The 13,618-nt window shown below is 51.8% G+C and overlaps 1 protein-coding gene across 2 annotated transcripts in view; it reads right to left on the reverse strand.

Annotated features, from left to right (window-relative positions):
- Positions 1-5,545, reverse strand: part of ASIC2 (acid sensing ion channel subunit 2) — a 1,343,693-nt gene extending 1,338,148 nt beyond the window's left edge. For both annotated transcript variants that reach the window (XM_073325645.1, XM_073325647.1), the window contains exon 1: positions 4,745-5,545. In XM_073325645.1, the coding sequence (XP_073181746.1) occupies positions 4,745-5,308 (564 nt within the window). In that variant the 5' untranslated portion in view covers positions 5,309-5,545. The remainder of the gene's footprint in view (positions 1-4,744) is intronic.
- Positions 5,546-13,618: the final 8,073 nt, after the last annotated feature.

Genomic DNA, 13,618 nt, shown 5'->3' on the forward strand with positions numbered 1-13,618 from the left:
GGCTATTCTCTCTCTTAGGATACAAGACAACACTGATAATACCCCACCTCCTCTCCTGTGCTTGGGTCCTCTGTATTTGCACCTGAGCAGATGGGATCTGCTGCCTGACACGCCCATTGTGCTCAGTGGAGCTGGGCGAGCTGATGGCTGCTAGGATGCATTTGACACGGCTCTCTTTACGGACATACACGCACCCCACTTGCTATTATTGCACACATAGGGTGGAGTGGGCCCACCCCTCCCTATTTTCCAGCCCTGCCCTCTGCTCTCCTGTCTCCTCTGTGCCATCTCTCCTCTCCAGCACTGCCCCTTCCTGGTCTGCCCTCTGCCACTGACTCAGTCTGTCCACTCTCCCAGTGCTTGAATTATTTCTGTAGTTGATCCCCTCCTTCCTCACCTTCCCAGCTATTAGGCATCCTCCCATGAAACCATCACGGAGCTTGGTCCTACCATTAGAGAAGCAAAGCGATAGAGCACCAAGCAGGGTGGTGGGTGCATGGGGCCCTGATCCTGCATTTCTGAGAGCACTGCACCATAGCTACCCTACCTGGTACGAGAGCGGCGCACATAGGGGTCTCAGCAGCTTAAGGGGTGCGCATGAGACCATGTCTCAGACATACCCATGCTTTTTTACCCTACGGTGCCCAATGCACTTGGCACACTCCACAAACACACCCCCTCAGGCTGCCCGATGCCTGGGTACCAAACATTTCTGGGCACACGGTGCTCTGATGGTTCCTGCCAACACAACCAAGAGCTTGTTGCAGTTTGTGGCTTCTGGGGTTTCTTGAGGTTCTCTCCCTGCCCATTTCTGGAGAGCCGCAGCACCGATGCTGGAGTCTGGCTCAGGACCCTGATCTCCTGCCGTGCACTAAGGGAATAGCCGCCAGGCCCGCAGGCCCAATGGGGAAGCTTCAGTGAAGCCTCCATGCCACCCTGAATGCAGCGACCTGCTGAGGCTGCTCATTACACGCAGAGGGGCCAGGCTGCAAGCTCACCACAGCTGGGCTCAGCGTGACACGAAGGCAGAAATGTTCCGAGGCTGCAATGTGGCATTGCTGCAAGATTATTTCACACACGCACACCCCAGAAAAATGCCAATAGGAGGCAGCCCCCGTTCATGCTTAAATTGGGGCCTTGCAGGAGCAGCAGTTTTGAGGAGGAGGTTTCCAAGGGGAAGCCGTGTTAGTCTGTAGCAGCAAAAACAACGAGGAGTCCTTATGGCACCTTAGAGACTAACAAATTTATTTGGGCTTCTTCCCAATGGGATGCCCTTGTATTCCTCTGCCCCAAACACTCTGCTTGGGATATTGGTGTGCCCCACAGTCACCCCTTCATCTGCTGCTAAAAATATTCACCTATTGCCTAATATTCAATGCTTCACTGACCACTGGGATTCCCGTTTTTCACAGTGTTATCTGCTTTTGCGCACCGGTTCCAGAATCAGCCTGGAGAAGGATGCTAAGTCCTTGGGAAACTACTTGGATGCATTTTTACAGAAAAGCCTAGGAATTCACTACCGCAAGCTGCCCAGAATATGATTAACCATTGGCTGGGAGGCATTGGCAGTATCTCGGGAGGAAGGAAGCACAGAGTGTACAGAAAACACAGCTGGAATCCTGTTAAATAAATAACAGAGCATGAGCATGGGAAGGGAAGGGGGAGAACAGCAGAATGGAGCGAAGCCACCTACTCCATGCACCATGGCTATGCATTCCCCTTGCCTGCCTTCCTCCACAGAGCTGAGATGACATATGAGGCTGTCACACTGCATTATGTTCACTTGTGGGAGCAGAAGCTGTGCAAACCCACACCCAGAGCGGCACTTCAGTGCAGACCCCCCCCTCTGGCTAATGGGTTCCTGTTTCTTTGCCCTCTGGACTGGGAAATGCGCAATTTGGTCAAGCGAACGAGAAGCAAGCAAGAGTTTCCAGGGTGGTGCATCTGATCAGGACAGAGCCCTGCACTTTACATCGAAGTATCCCCTAGAGGTGAAACCAAATAATGGAGCCTTGCCCATTATGAGCACCTAGGAACCAGTGCTAATATAACCGCACCACGTATCCACAGGACAATCAGTAGCGAAAGGAAAACTGCCCTAGAGGAGATGGGGGATGTACAGTGGTGATTTATAAACCAGCCTTTAAAACCATGGCACCTCTTTTTCCATCTGGCGCCACTCTAGTAGCAATGCCAGGAAACCACATGGCGCACAGGGCAAAGGAGCAGTAGCTTGAACAGGTCACAAAATGAATCCTGATGGTCAAAGGCACAGATTATGAATCACCAGCCTTCAGCTTCTAGTTTGGGGTGTGGGGAATCGTAGGCGAAAGGGGTCAGGGGAGCACATTATTCAGGCCGTTGCTTTTGAGCAGAGGTTTTCACCTTACATGACACACCAAAGATAACCTTATCTTAAAAGAACTAGAGTATTCTTCAGGAAGGGTCCAAATGACTACATCCTATGGCAGAGCTCCCATCGGGGCCATACTGTAGTATTTCTTTAGAAGGATGACACTTTACCCTGCAAAGGCCCTGGCTGGTCCTTGCTGGGGCTAACCTCCTTTGGCAGACTAAGTGTTCTGCAGCAGCCCATGGATGGTCTGCGTCCTTTTGAAATCACTGTGTTCATGGAAAGTCAATCATAGAAACACAGTGCATCATTCCAGAGTGACGACCCCTGGATTTTAAGTGTCGGGTAAAATCACCAAAAGTTACTAAGGGCCAGATCCTCAAGGATATTTAGGTTTCTATGGGGAGTTAGGCACCTACATACCTTTGTGACTCTGGGATCAAATTATTTAGGAGCCTAAGTCCCATTGGCCTCCATTCAGGATCCTACATGCCTTGGTTTTGAAAATGGGAATTAGGTTCCTAAGTCACTGAGGCGCTTTGAAAATGTTACCCTATAAGTGTTTGGGACTTGTTCACTCTCGGCTAATAGACACTTGCTGCATAATAGTGAGTCTGCATCTGGTTTGGGGAGGCCTATTCTACAGGGAAGAACCATTTGCACTGTTGGGATCTAGATTACAAGCACTCCCAGAGACCAAGGACTTCGCTCAGGGATCGCTTTCGGCTCAGGCCAGTGTCTGACTTGAATGATACTTTTATTGCTTGAACTCTCCTGTGGGCTTCTCTTTCCCACCCATCCATGCCCCCCCCCCCCCCATCTGCCTTCCCCATTCTGACATACACACACTGGCCTGCTCCCGGGCAACAGCACAGGGTTTAGTGCCTGTCCTGTCCTAATGCACCTCTGTACACCTTCCTCTCCTCTGAACAATCCCCGCTGTGTTTAATGGCCTACAAGCCTCGATTCCTGCTCATAACCAGGTAGCTGGTTCTGAAGGGGGTGGGGGCTCCTAAGCTGGAAACTGCCAACAACTGCTCCATAAAATACAACCTTCCCCACTCGGGTGTTCCAGGAAAACATTCCCCGGCGCGGCCAGGTGCCAGCAGCACAAGCCGGCTGGAGTCGCAAGATACAAAAGTAGCGGAGACAAAAGCTTCCAAAGGCTGCATTTGTGGAGGTGACAGGGGCCCTAGGCCCATGAAATCAACGGGCAGCGTAGTCCTTCATGACAGCCTAGAAATCAGTGCGCATGTAACCACGCCACGTACCCCCAGCACCGCCGGTAGCAAAAAGAGCAAACAGCGTACGTCCCGCAGAACCAAATGGCTGAAAGCGCTCGTTGCTTCACTTAACTCTCCAAAGACCTGCTTCACCCAGCAAGGAGAGACGCGGGCCGGTGTAAGTCACAGCTCGGCACAGACCCCAGCAAGAAATGATTAGCGCTCAGCTCTGAGACAGCAATCAAACCAGATGGTTAAAAGATACAGGCACTGTTCGGAAACCACCCCCCCCCCCTCCCCATGCCAGCATCCCCCGTGCAAGCCTGGCCCCCTCTGCTAGCGGGACGGTCACCGCTTTCCCTTCCGCAGGAATGCACGCTTACACGCGCGTGTGTGTGTCTAGAGCGGCTGCTTTCCATCCGTGAACCACCACAGGCAAGTGTCAGTCCCTGTCGGGGTGTAATCAAATACTCTTAAGCCATTTGCTTCTCTCACTCTCCCCGGACTCACGCCTCAGCCGGCCGAGGGAACGGACCCAGCCGAGTCTGGAGGATTCATTTTTACCTCTCTCTCCAACGCAGTGGCAGGAAAGGACCCACACTGCACAGCAAACTAGCAACCGCGCCGAGGATTTAAGAGCCAGAATCGCAGGCCGACAAAGCAGGATCCACCTCGAATGATGATGCCGCAAACCGCGGGTCCATCAAAGCCACAAAGCCCAGGCAGAGGCTGCTGCCCCAACGACTGCACCCAGACCACTCTGCAGCGCAGCACACTTGCCTTTTGCACGAGAATCTGTCCAGCCCAAGGCACCGGCCGGCCACCACAGCGCACTCCCTGCAACATGACAGGTCAGACTGCCTGCTGGGGGGTCGCAGGGGCCCCTCCAAATCACAGCTCCAACAGCAAGTGGCCTCTGGGAACTGCTAGCCTGCTAGGGAGGATCAACCAGTACAAAAGGGCTCTGGCAAACAAACTTCAACTCAACAGGCTGCCTGCCTTTTTCCCAGTACCACGCGAGAGAAACCTGAACCCAGCAGAGACGGTTCTCTCTTGACTCACCCTTGGCCAGATCGCATCACCTTAAGCACCTGCTGGATTCTCCACCGCCAAGCCCGGCCGCACGCCCAGAGAAGATAAAGGAAGTAGAAGCTCTGTCCATACTCACAGTTTTGAAGTCCTTCTGGCTGCACTCCCGGCCTTTGAACTTGCAATACAGTAGCATATCCTTCAGGTCGTGCCCCACGCGCCCCAAGAACTCCTGCATGTTGAAAATTTTCGGTTTGTATTGCTGAAAGTTGGCCTTTTCCTGGAGAGCGGCCAGGACAGCTGGGTCAGCCAGGTGGGGCGCTGGAATCTGCAGGTTCACATCCAGCAGCGCCAGGAGCTCCCCAGCATGGTACAGGTCATTGGTGGTGAGTCTGGAGAAGCGGAACTCATTGAGGTTACAGATGGTGACCGCAGGGAAAACCAGGCTATTGGCCACTACCTCGTCCACTTTAGTGACGTGCTGGTAGGAGAAATAGAAAGCCACCCGATCCGAGCTCTCCACCAGGAGGAGACCCAGCGAGCCCACAAAGGCCATGGTCCACAGCAACCGCCTTATCGTCACCGGCCCATAGACAAAAATGTGGCGAATCCCATGGAGGGAGGAAGTGTTGGCAAACATCTGGATGCTGGAGGGCTCCAGGCTTCCCATGCTTCCCTCGCTGGTGCTGTCCTTAAGATCCATTGGGGTAGTTTGTTAAAATCCTGGCACTATTTTTCAGGTCAGTGCCTCTCTAGTCAGACAGAACTGTATCTCCCCACCCCCACCTTCCAGTGGGCTTCACCCCTTATCTCTGGGGAGCAGGAGAGGAGAGAAGAAGAGAGGATCAGGCCAGTTGCTGGGAGTTTCTCCTAGGAGCTCAGCAGTAGCCTAGCAGGGGTAAATATTTATATAAAATCCATTCAAACTCTAGCTCTTGATTTCCTCGGTGCGATAAGGAGGGCTGGTTTTATTGAGGGAGACACCAAGGTGATGTGGAAGAGATGTGGGTGGGAAGCGAGAGCTTAGCCAATGGAAATAAAGCCCTCCCCCTACACTCACACACTGAACAGGGAGAGAGAACAGAAAGCCAGCGAGGCCGCTTGCAGCCGGCTAACAGCGCCCGATGCACAAGGCTGCCCGCTTTGCCGAGCTGAGGGACGGCGGAGCGGCGCTGCTTTCCCATTGCTTGATTTTTCTGCTCCGATGTTGCTAGCAGCTGGATTCGAGCATCCTCCCAGGCCTGTTTTGGACAAGGCTCCAGATGCTGCCAGTCTCAGCCCTCGGAGAAAGCTGGGCTGCTGATTCACAGGGAGAGAGGAGGCAGGGGAGTGCCGGAGGGAGAGAAGCAAAAGCCCGCGGGAGAAGCAAAGAGGGAAAGAGATGCAGGGCCCCGCGCACGCCCCGACACGGAGCAGCCGGCAGCAAGCCAGCTGCCTTCTCTTCCCTCAGACAGCAGCTGAGGCAAAAGTTAAGGAAGGGCAGGACTTGGTGGGTAGCTGCTGCAGAAAGGGAGAATGGCTCTAGAGAACTGCGGGGTGCAGTCGGGGGGGGGCACGTTTCTTCTTGTCCTTTCTCGTTTCTTCCCCTCTCGCTTTCCGTGAGAGCCTGCCCGCTTCGGGAGCCCCTGGCACTGCAGACGCTCGAGAGGAGAGAGTAACTCCTCAGCCACCGCCTCTGTGACTTGTCTCCTCCAGGGAGGCGCAGGGAGAGGGGGCTGCTTCCGAGGAACCTCAGGTTGCTGCTGGGATGATGGTGATGTTCATGAGTCATTAATCAATCAAGCCTCTTCCAGAGTGCAAGGAGGAAGCCAAGAAACTGCCTCTCTATCCCCAGCCCCAGGGTTTCTAAGGGCTCACCCAGCCGCACGTGGAATTTCCAGTGGTTTTCCTTCCTTTGAATGTCCACATGAAAGGCACCGGTGATGTGTTTGTGTTTAAAAGGGTTTCCCAGAGAGGTCACAGTGGGGAGGTGGGGGTCGAGGCCTGCAATATCCTGCAGGAATAACTCCCAACGCTGCAGCATCCCATCTGCAAGCTGCGGCCCATGGGGCCTTGGCTGCCCAGTTTGGGAGCATTTTTGCTCTGTGTTGGCCCCTTGGATTACAGTGGGGTCCCGGGCTGTGAATGAGGTCCCTGCGCACTCAGTAATGATCATGATCATTCACAATAGCTGCATTAGGTCAGGCCCGGCACAAAGAAGTAGGGACTGTCTCCCTTTGTTCTGTGTTTGTACAGCACCTTGCACTCAGGCCCTGCTCCCTCACTGAGACTAGCTGCTACCACAATGCAAATAGTAAATAATAATAAAGGGGCATTTCTCGCCCTGGAATAAATCCTGCCTGCCTGCTGGCTGCAGCACAGATGTGAAAGAGAAAAAAATCTCAATTCACTGGATTTGCTCCATGCCTAAAGCATGTGTGTGAATTTCAGAGGGGTGAAATCCTGGGCCACACCATTCACCTGAAGTTAATGGTGAAACTCCCCTTGGCTTCAGTGGGGCCAGGATCTCATCCTGGGATGTTAGAAAGCCCCCAAAGGAAAGTTATTGCAAAGACAGCTGACTTAGCTCACCTCAAACCCCTCTGATCAGCTCTGTCCTCTTTTCACCCCCAGGAGCTGAGTCAGTGGGGGGGCCACCCACCAGTGGTCCCCACAGCAACCACGCCCGGAACCTCACCAAGCAGGCCACAACAACCAGCTCAGCACAGAACGCCAGGGGCCGAGTGAGCCGGCGGGACAAGGTCTCCTGCTCCAGTGCACAATGGAGCCTGTGCAGTTCAATATGTTGAGCTGGACCCCACTTTTGTCTTTAAGGCAGGAAGCAACACCAGGAGTTAATGCGGAGGAAGGGGCATTTTGCTGCAGGGATAGGGTGTCAAGATGGGCAGGGAAAAGGGGAGACAGAGGCTGGGCAGGGGGGAGATGGAGGCAAGACACTTCCTGTCCTGAGCTAACTGCATGAGCTGCTGCAGCTTGAGCTAAAGCTAGCTAGCTGTGTCTGTAACAGGTACCCCGCTTCTACGGCGCGGGCACCCTCGCCAGTATGTTACGCCAGCTCCTTCCTGCAGGTTACTCATGCCCGTGCTTCTGAACTTGGACTCCCCCATTCCAGACAACCCCTCCTAAAGCTGATTCCCCAAGGGGCTAAAACCCTCCCCCCGGGACAACATTAACCACGGGAACGCAGTGTTCTGGTTTATCACCCTGGGTGCTGTGGTAATAAGGGTGTGCCCTGAAAAAGCCATAACTCTTTGCACGGCTTGAGCTGGCTTGAGGATTGGGCCAAAAGAAATCTGATGTGGTTTAACAAGGACAAGTGCAGAGTCCTGCACTTAGGACGGAAGAATCCAATGCACCGCTACAGACTAGGGACTGAATGGTTCGGCAGCAGTTCTGCAGAAAAGGACCTAGGGGTTACAGTGGACGAGAAGCTGGATATGAATCAACAGTGTGCCCTTGTTGCCAAGAAGGCCAATGGCATTTTGGGATGTATAAGTAGGGGCATTGCCAGCAGATTGAGGGATGTGATCGTTCCCCTCCATTCGACATTGGTGAGGCCTCCTCTGGAGTACTGGGTCCAGTTTTGGGCCCCACGCTGCAAGAAGGATGTGGAAAAATTGGAAAGCATCCAGTGGAGGGCAACAAAAATGATTAGGGGACTGGAACACATGACTTATGAGGAGAGGCTGAGGGAACTGGGATTGTTTAGTCTACAGAAGAGAAGAATGAGGGGGGATTTGATAGCTGCTTTCAACTACCTGAAGAGGGGTTCCAAAGAGGATGGATCTAGACTCTTCTCAGGGGTAGCAGATGACAGAACGAGGAATAATGGTCTCAGGTGTCAGTGGGGGAGGTTTAGGTTGGATAGTAGGAAAAACTTTTTTACTAGGAGGGTGGTGAAACACTGGAATGGGTTACCTAGGGAGGTGGTGGAATCTCCTTCCTTTGAGGTTTTCAAGGTCAGGCTTGACAAAGCCCTGGCTGGGATGATTTAGTTGGGGATTGGTCCTGCTTTGAGCAGGGGGTTGGGCTAGATGACCTCCTGAGGTCCCTTCCACCCCTGATATTCTATGATTCTATGAACCCCTCCAATGCAAGGATCTCAGAGCACTTTACAAGAACAGGCCAGAGAGGTGCTGTAGGTATTAGCTTCTCTGCCTTGCAGACAGAAACCTGAGACTCGAGGGCCCAGCTCCTCAAAGTATTTAGGCACCCAACTCCCATTGACATCAGTGGGAGCTAGAGGCCAAAATACCTTTTCAGCTCTGGGACTAGGAGTTTAAGTGACTGGCCCAAGGTCACATGCAGCATCAGCGACAGAGCCGGCAAGAGAATGCTGGAGTCCTGTTATGTAGTCCCTTGTGCAAACCACACTCTCTGATGAGAGTAGTTCATGGAGGCAAATGGCACCGGAAACCTCTGCACCGGAGAGCGCACACCAGGGCAGAAGGTACCTGACTGTCCAAGTGAGCCAGCCTCCCCCCGCACACACATCATACAGTCCCTTGCAACCAGGAAATGCCTCCTACCCTGCAGGCTGGGAGCCGTGATAGACACATATCACAGCAGTTCACAGCTAGTCACACTGTCTCGCAAGGATCTACCCAGGCTACCCACATGGCTCCCAGTACCCCGCTGCAATTTAACATGTTCACTCTCTGAACACCCTGGGAGGGAGGCAGCATCTTTAGCTGGACATAGAAACCTTTAACGTTAGATATCCCAATGTAGTGTGATAATAAGGCAGATCGTTAGACCCATGGAAAAAAAAAACCCAGCAGATTCAATTATTTTTCTAGCAACTGGCAAATCCAGAAGGAAACCAGCCAGGCCTGTCAAATACTGGCCAGATGGTAACCCTACCATCAGAGCACAAACCCAGTCCTCTCTGGAGGGCGCCTGCCTTATCAGCTGCTCAAAGCTTTTTATGGCAGCGCCATAGACTGTGTATTATAGACAGTAGGGGTGAAAACCCAAGACTTAAGCGTGGCCTAGGGCCTGCGCTCTGACTCTGTGCAAGGGGGAATTTCACCCTAAATTAAGTGTCACCTATAAGGAGCTCCTCTGTGACACACCCCATCAGAAGACTCCCCCGCCCGCTCAGGGCTCAGGGCACCAACAAGCTCCCTTGTAACGATGGCCCATGCTGTAGCAAGCGCTCCAGAATGATACACACAGCCCATTGCCAGCTCTGTCTTGGGGGCAACCAGCCACTGTTTTAGAAACTCTCTGCTGTGGCTTGATTTCCTCACGCAGCAGCCCAGCTGTTGCTATCCCAGCTGATTGACCGAGGAGGGTGGCCATGAGGAATGAGGAGGCAGCTGCTGATCAGACCCCTGCTGTTGATTTGTGAGGGGGATTTGAAAAGCATGGGGCAGAGTTACCTTCTTTGTTTCCAAACCTTTCCATGGGTGTGGCCAGACGACCTCCTGGATCCGCCCCATTTTTCTCCCCACCCATCTACCAGGAGTTGTAGTAGTGGGGGGTTAGCTTTGCAGGCCAGAAGTCTGGGGAAAGGGCCTTGCAAAAGCCTATGTCTTGTTATACAGAAGCAGTTGGGAACTAATAAAGAGTGTCTCTTTCAAGCACCGAATACCACACTAACTTCCTCCCTGCCTCAGTCTCCCCAGTGGTAGTGTGAGCACTTTCTCCTCTACAGCTTCTGCTGTTCGGAACCATTTCTCTTCCTCACTGGCTCTCCATGTGCTTTCTGATCTCACTTGCAAACCTCCCTCTTTCCCAACTGCTGTGGTAGTGGCCTCATGAGTTATTGCTTTCATTTATTCCCCAAAACCTGCCTTTCCCATCCTGTATTCCGTAATTCACACCATTCGCCATCTGCTGCCTTTTATTATTTAACTATGTACAGTGCTTTGGGGACAGTTTGCATAAAGAACGCCAGGCAGCCCTATGCTGGGTATGTTTGCTGAGCTGTTCTCAGTTGTTCATAAGGTCTGCTTGCTGGAGAAGTGGGTAGTTTGTGGGGATTCACTAGACAGGACTAGACTAGACTAGGACTAGAGAGACATAGGACTAGAGAGACAACTGCCTAGTATGCGCATGCGTGCTCGCACGTTTTCACACTCGTGCACCAGTATTGTCTACTGGATGAGAACGGGAACGGCTGACCTGGACCCCTAAGAGGCAGTGGAGGTTTTGCTTTAGCTACCCTGGGAGGGATGGGTGTCTGAGGACCTGCTGTTGCCATGAGGTCGCGGCGGATGTGGTGTGCAGCGTATGGACAACAGCTGTGACAGCAGGAAGGATGGGGTAGTGGTCAGGGGACTAGCCTGGGACTTGGCAGACCCAGGTGCAATTCTCTGCTTCCTCAAACAATTCCTCTGTGACCTTGGTCAAGACCCTTAGCGTCTTCAGCTGTGTAATGGGTTGAACAGCACTGCCACACAGGGTGCCAGAGGGTTAAACACACTAAAGGGTCTGACATGTTCTGACACTACATCAGTGGGGGCCAGATAAGCCTCAGTGCTAGCTCTTAGTGGCCATGTCCTTATTACACAACCTTCCCATGATGCAACTTTTGTGCCTGGGAGGGGACAGCAGGGCAGTACCGGCTGACTCAGCAATTTGCCCCACATGTGCGGTTAGCTAGGCAGGTGCCTCGCACTCCTTGAGTCTCAATCAACTCTTCTCAGTAAACCAGGGAGACCAGTAGACGTCTCGGTAGGTGCATTGTCTAGGCAGCTTTCTCTCTAGTCCTATGGGGAAACAGAGAACAGAGAATAAGCGCGCCTCGGAAAGTCTCCTCGTCTTCTTCCCACGCAAAGGAGAGGCTGGGAAGCAACAGGGCAGGGAGCTGATCAAGGGAATATTAAAGAACAGATTTGAAGGAAGAGATTGTTTTCCCTCTGGTGTTTCTGCATTGAAAAGACCTCTCCTGCCCTCTAGCGTCTCAACCCACCCCTGCTGCTCTTGGAAGGAGAGCTACTTGGGGTGTTTATAAAAGTATGAAGAAAAAGACGTCAATGGTTTGAGTTTTTTTTCCCTGGACTTTCTCTGTGCTTCTTTGCCGCCAAACAACGGTGAAAGTTCTGAGCCATTGTCACTTTGAAACATGTTGAGAGTGAATGACTCGAATCTGGCTGGGAACAGGATCATCTAGTCTGACCTCCTGCAAACCCAGGCCAGGGAACATCCCCAAGAGAGATTCCTGCATCAGGTCATTTAGAAAGACAGCCACACTGGATGTAAAGGCTCCAAGTGTGGAGAATCTACTACACGCTTTGGTAAATTATTTCAGTGGTTAATGACCCTCACTACTAAATACGTACACTTTATTTCCTGTTGTGTTTGTCAGGCTTCAGGCTCTAGCCACAGATCTTGTTCTGCCTTTGTCTGCTAGACTGAAGACCTCACCCCACATATTTCAGATGTCTTCACCCCACGTAGGTGCTTGCAGACTGTAATGAAGTCCCTACTGAACCATCTTTTTGATATGGCCAATTGACTGCGCTTCTTGAGTCTCTTACTGTACGACAGGTTTTCAAGATCATGCTCTTCTCTGAAACGTCTATAATTTTATAATAGCCATTTCAAAGTGAGGACAGCAGAACTGGCCACGAGTCCAATAACGGTCTCACCGGTGCTGTATTTAGAGATAATATCACCTCCCTCTCCTCCTCAATATTCCTTTGCTTTAAGCCCTTTTTGCCACACATCACACTGGGAGCTCAAATTCAGGTGATTATCTACAATGAGCCCTGTTGGAAGGCCTTTCCAGAGTCACTGCTTTCCATGATACAGTCCCTGTTCCTGTAAATGTGACCTGCATCCATTGTTCCTAGATGCATGACCTTGCAGTTGGCTGTATTAAAACACAAGTTGTACTAAAACCCAATTTACCAAGCGATCCAGACCCTCTGTATCAGAGACTTGCCCTCAACATTATTATTTTAAAGAATCCTTATTGAGGTTACAGGGACAAACCATCCTGATATGTAGAAAGAATAGTAAATATGGCAGGCGACCAGCTTGGCTTAACAGTGAAATCCTTGCTGATCTTAAACATAAAAAAGAAGCTTACAAGAAGTGGAAGATTGGACAAATGACCAGGGAAGAGTGTAAATATATTGCTCGGGCATGCAGGAGTGAAATAACGAAGGCCAAATTACACCTGGACTTGCAGCAGCAAGAGATGTTAAGAGTAAGAAGAAGGGTTTCTTCAGGTATGTTAGCAAGAAGAAGAAAGTCAAGGAAAGTGTGGCCCCTTACTGAATGAGGGAGGCAACCTAGTGACAGAGGATGTGCAAAAAGCTAATGTACTCAATGCTTTTTTTGCCTCTGTCTTCACGAACAAGGTCAGCTCCCAGACTGCTGCACTGGGCAGCACAGCATTGGGAGGAGGTGACCAGCCCTCTGTGGAGAAAGAAGTGGTTTGGGACTATTTAGAAAAGCTGGACGAGCACAAGTCCATGGGGCCGGATGCACTGCATCCGAGAGTGCTAAAGGAGTTGGCGGCTGTGATTGCAGAGCCATTGGCCATTATCTTTGAAAACTCATGGCAATCGGGGGAGGTCCCAGACGACTGGAAAAAGGCTAAAAAAGGGAAGGAGGAGGATCCTGGGAGCTACAGGCCAGTCAGCCTCACCTCAGACCCTGGAAAAATCGTGGAGCAGATCTTTAAGGAATCAATTCTGAAGCACTTAAAGGAGAGGAAAGTGATCAGGAACAGTCAGCATGGATTCACCAAGGGCAAGTCATGCCTGACTAATCTAACTGCCATCTATGACAAGATAACTGGCTCTGTGGATGAAGGGAAAGCAGTGGACGTGTTGTTCCTTGACTTTAGCAAAGCTTTTGACACGGTCTCCCACAGTATTCTTGCCAGCAAGTTAAGGAAGTATGGGCTGGATGAATGGACTATAAGGTGGGTAGAAAGTTGGCTAGATTGTTGGGCTCAACGGGTAGTGATCAATGGCTCCATGTCTAGTTGGCGGCTGGTATCAAGTGGAGTGTCCCAAGCAGTGGTGAGCTGGAGCCGGTTCGCACTGGTTTG

This window comes from Lepidochelys kempii, chromosome 27 (genome assembly GCF_965140265.1).
Source record: "Lepidochelys kempii isolate rLepKem1 chromosome 27, rLepKem1.hap2, whole genome shotgun sequence".
Taxonomy (NCBI): domain Eukaryota; kingdom Metazoa; phylum Chordata; order Testudines; family Cheloniidae; genus Lepidochelys; species Lepidochelys kempii.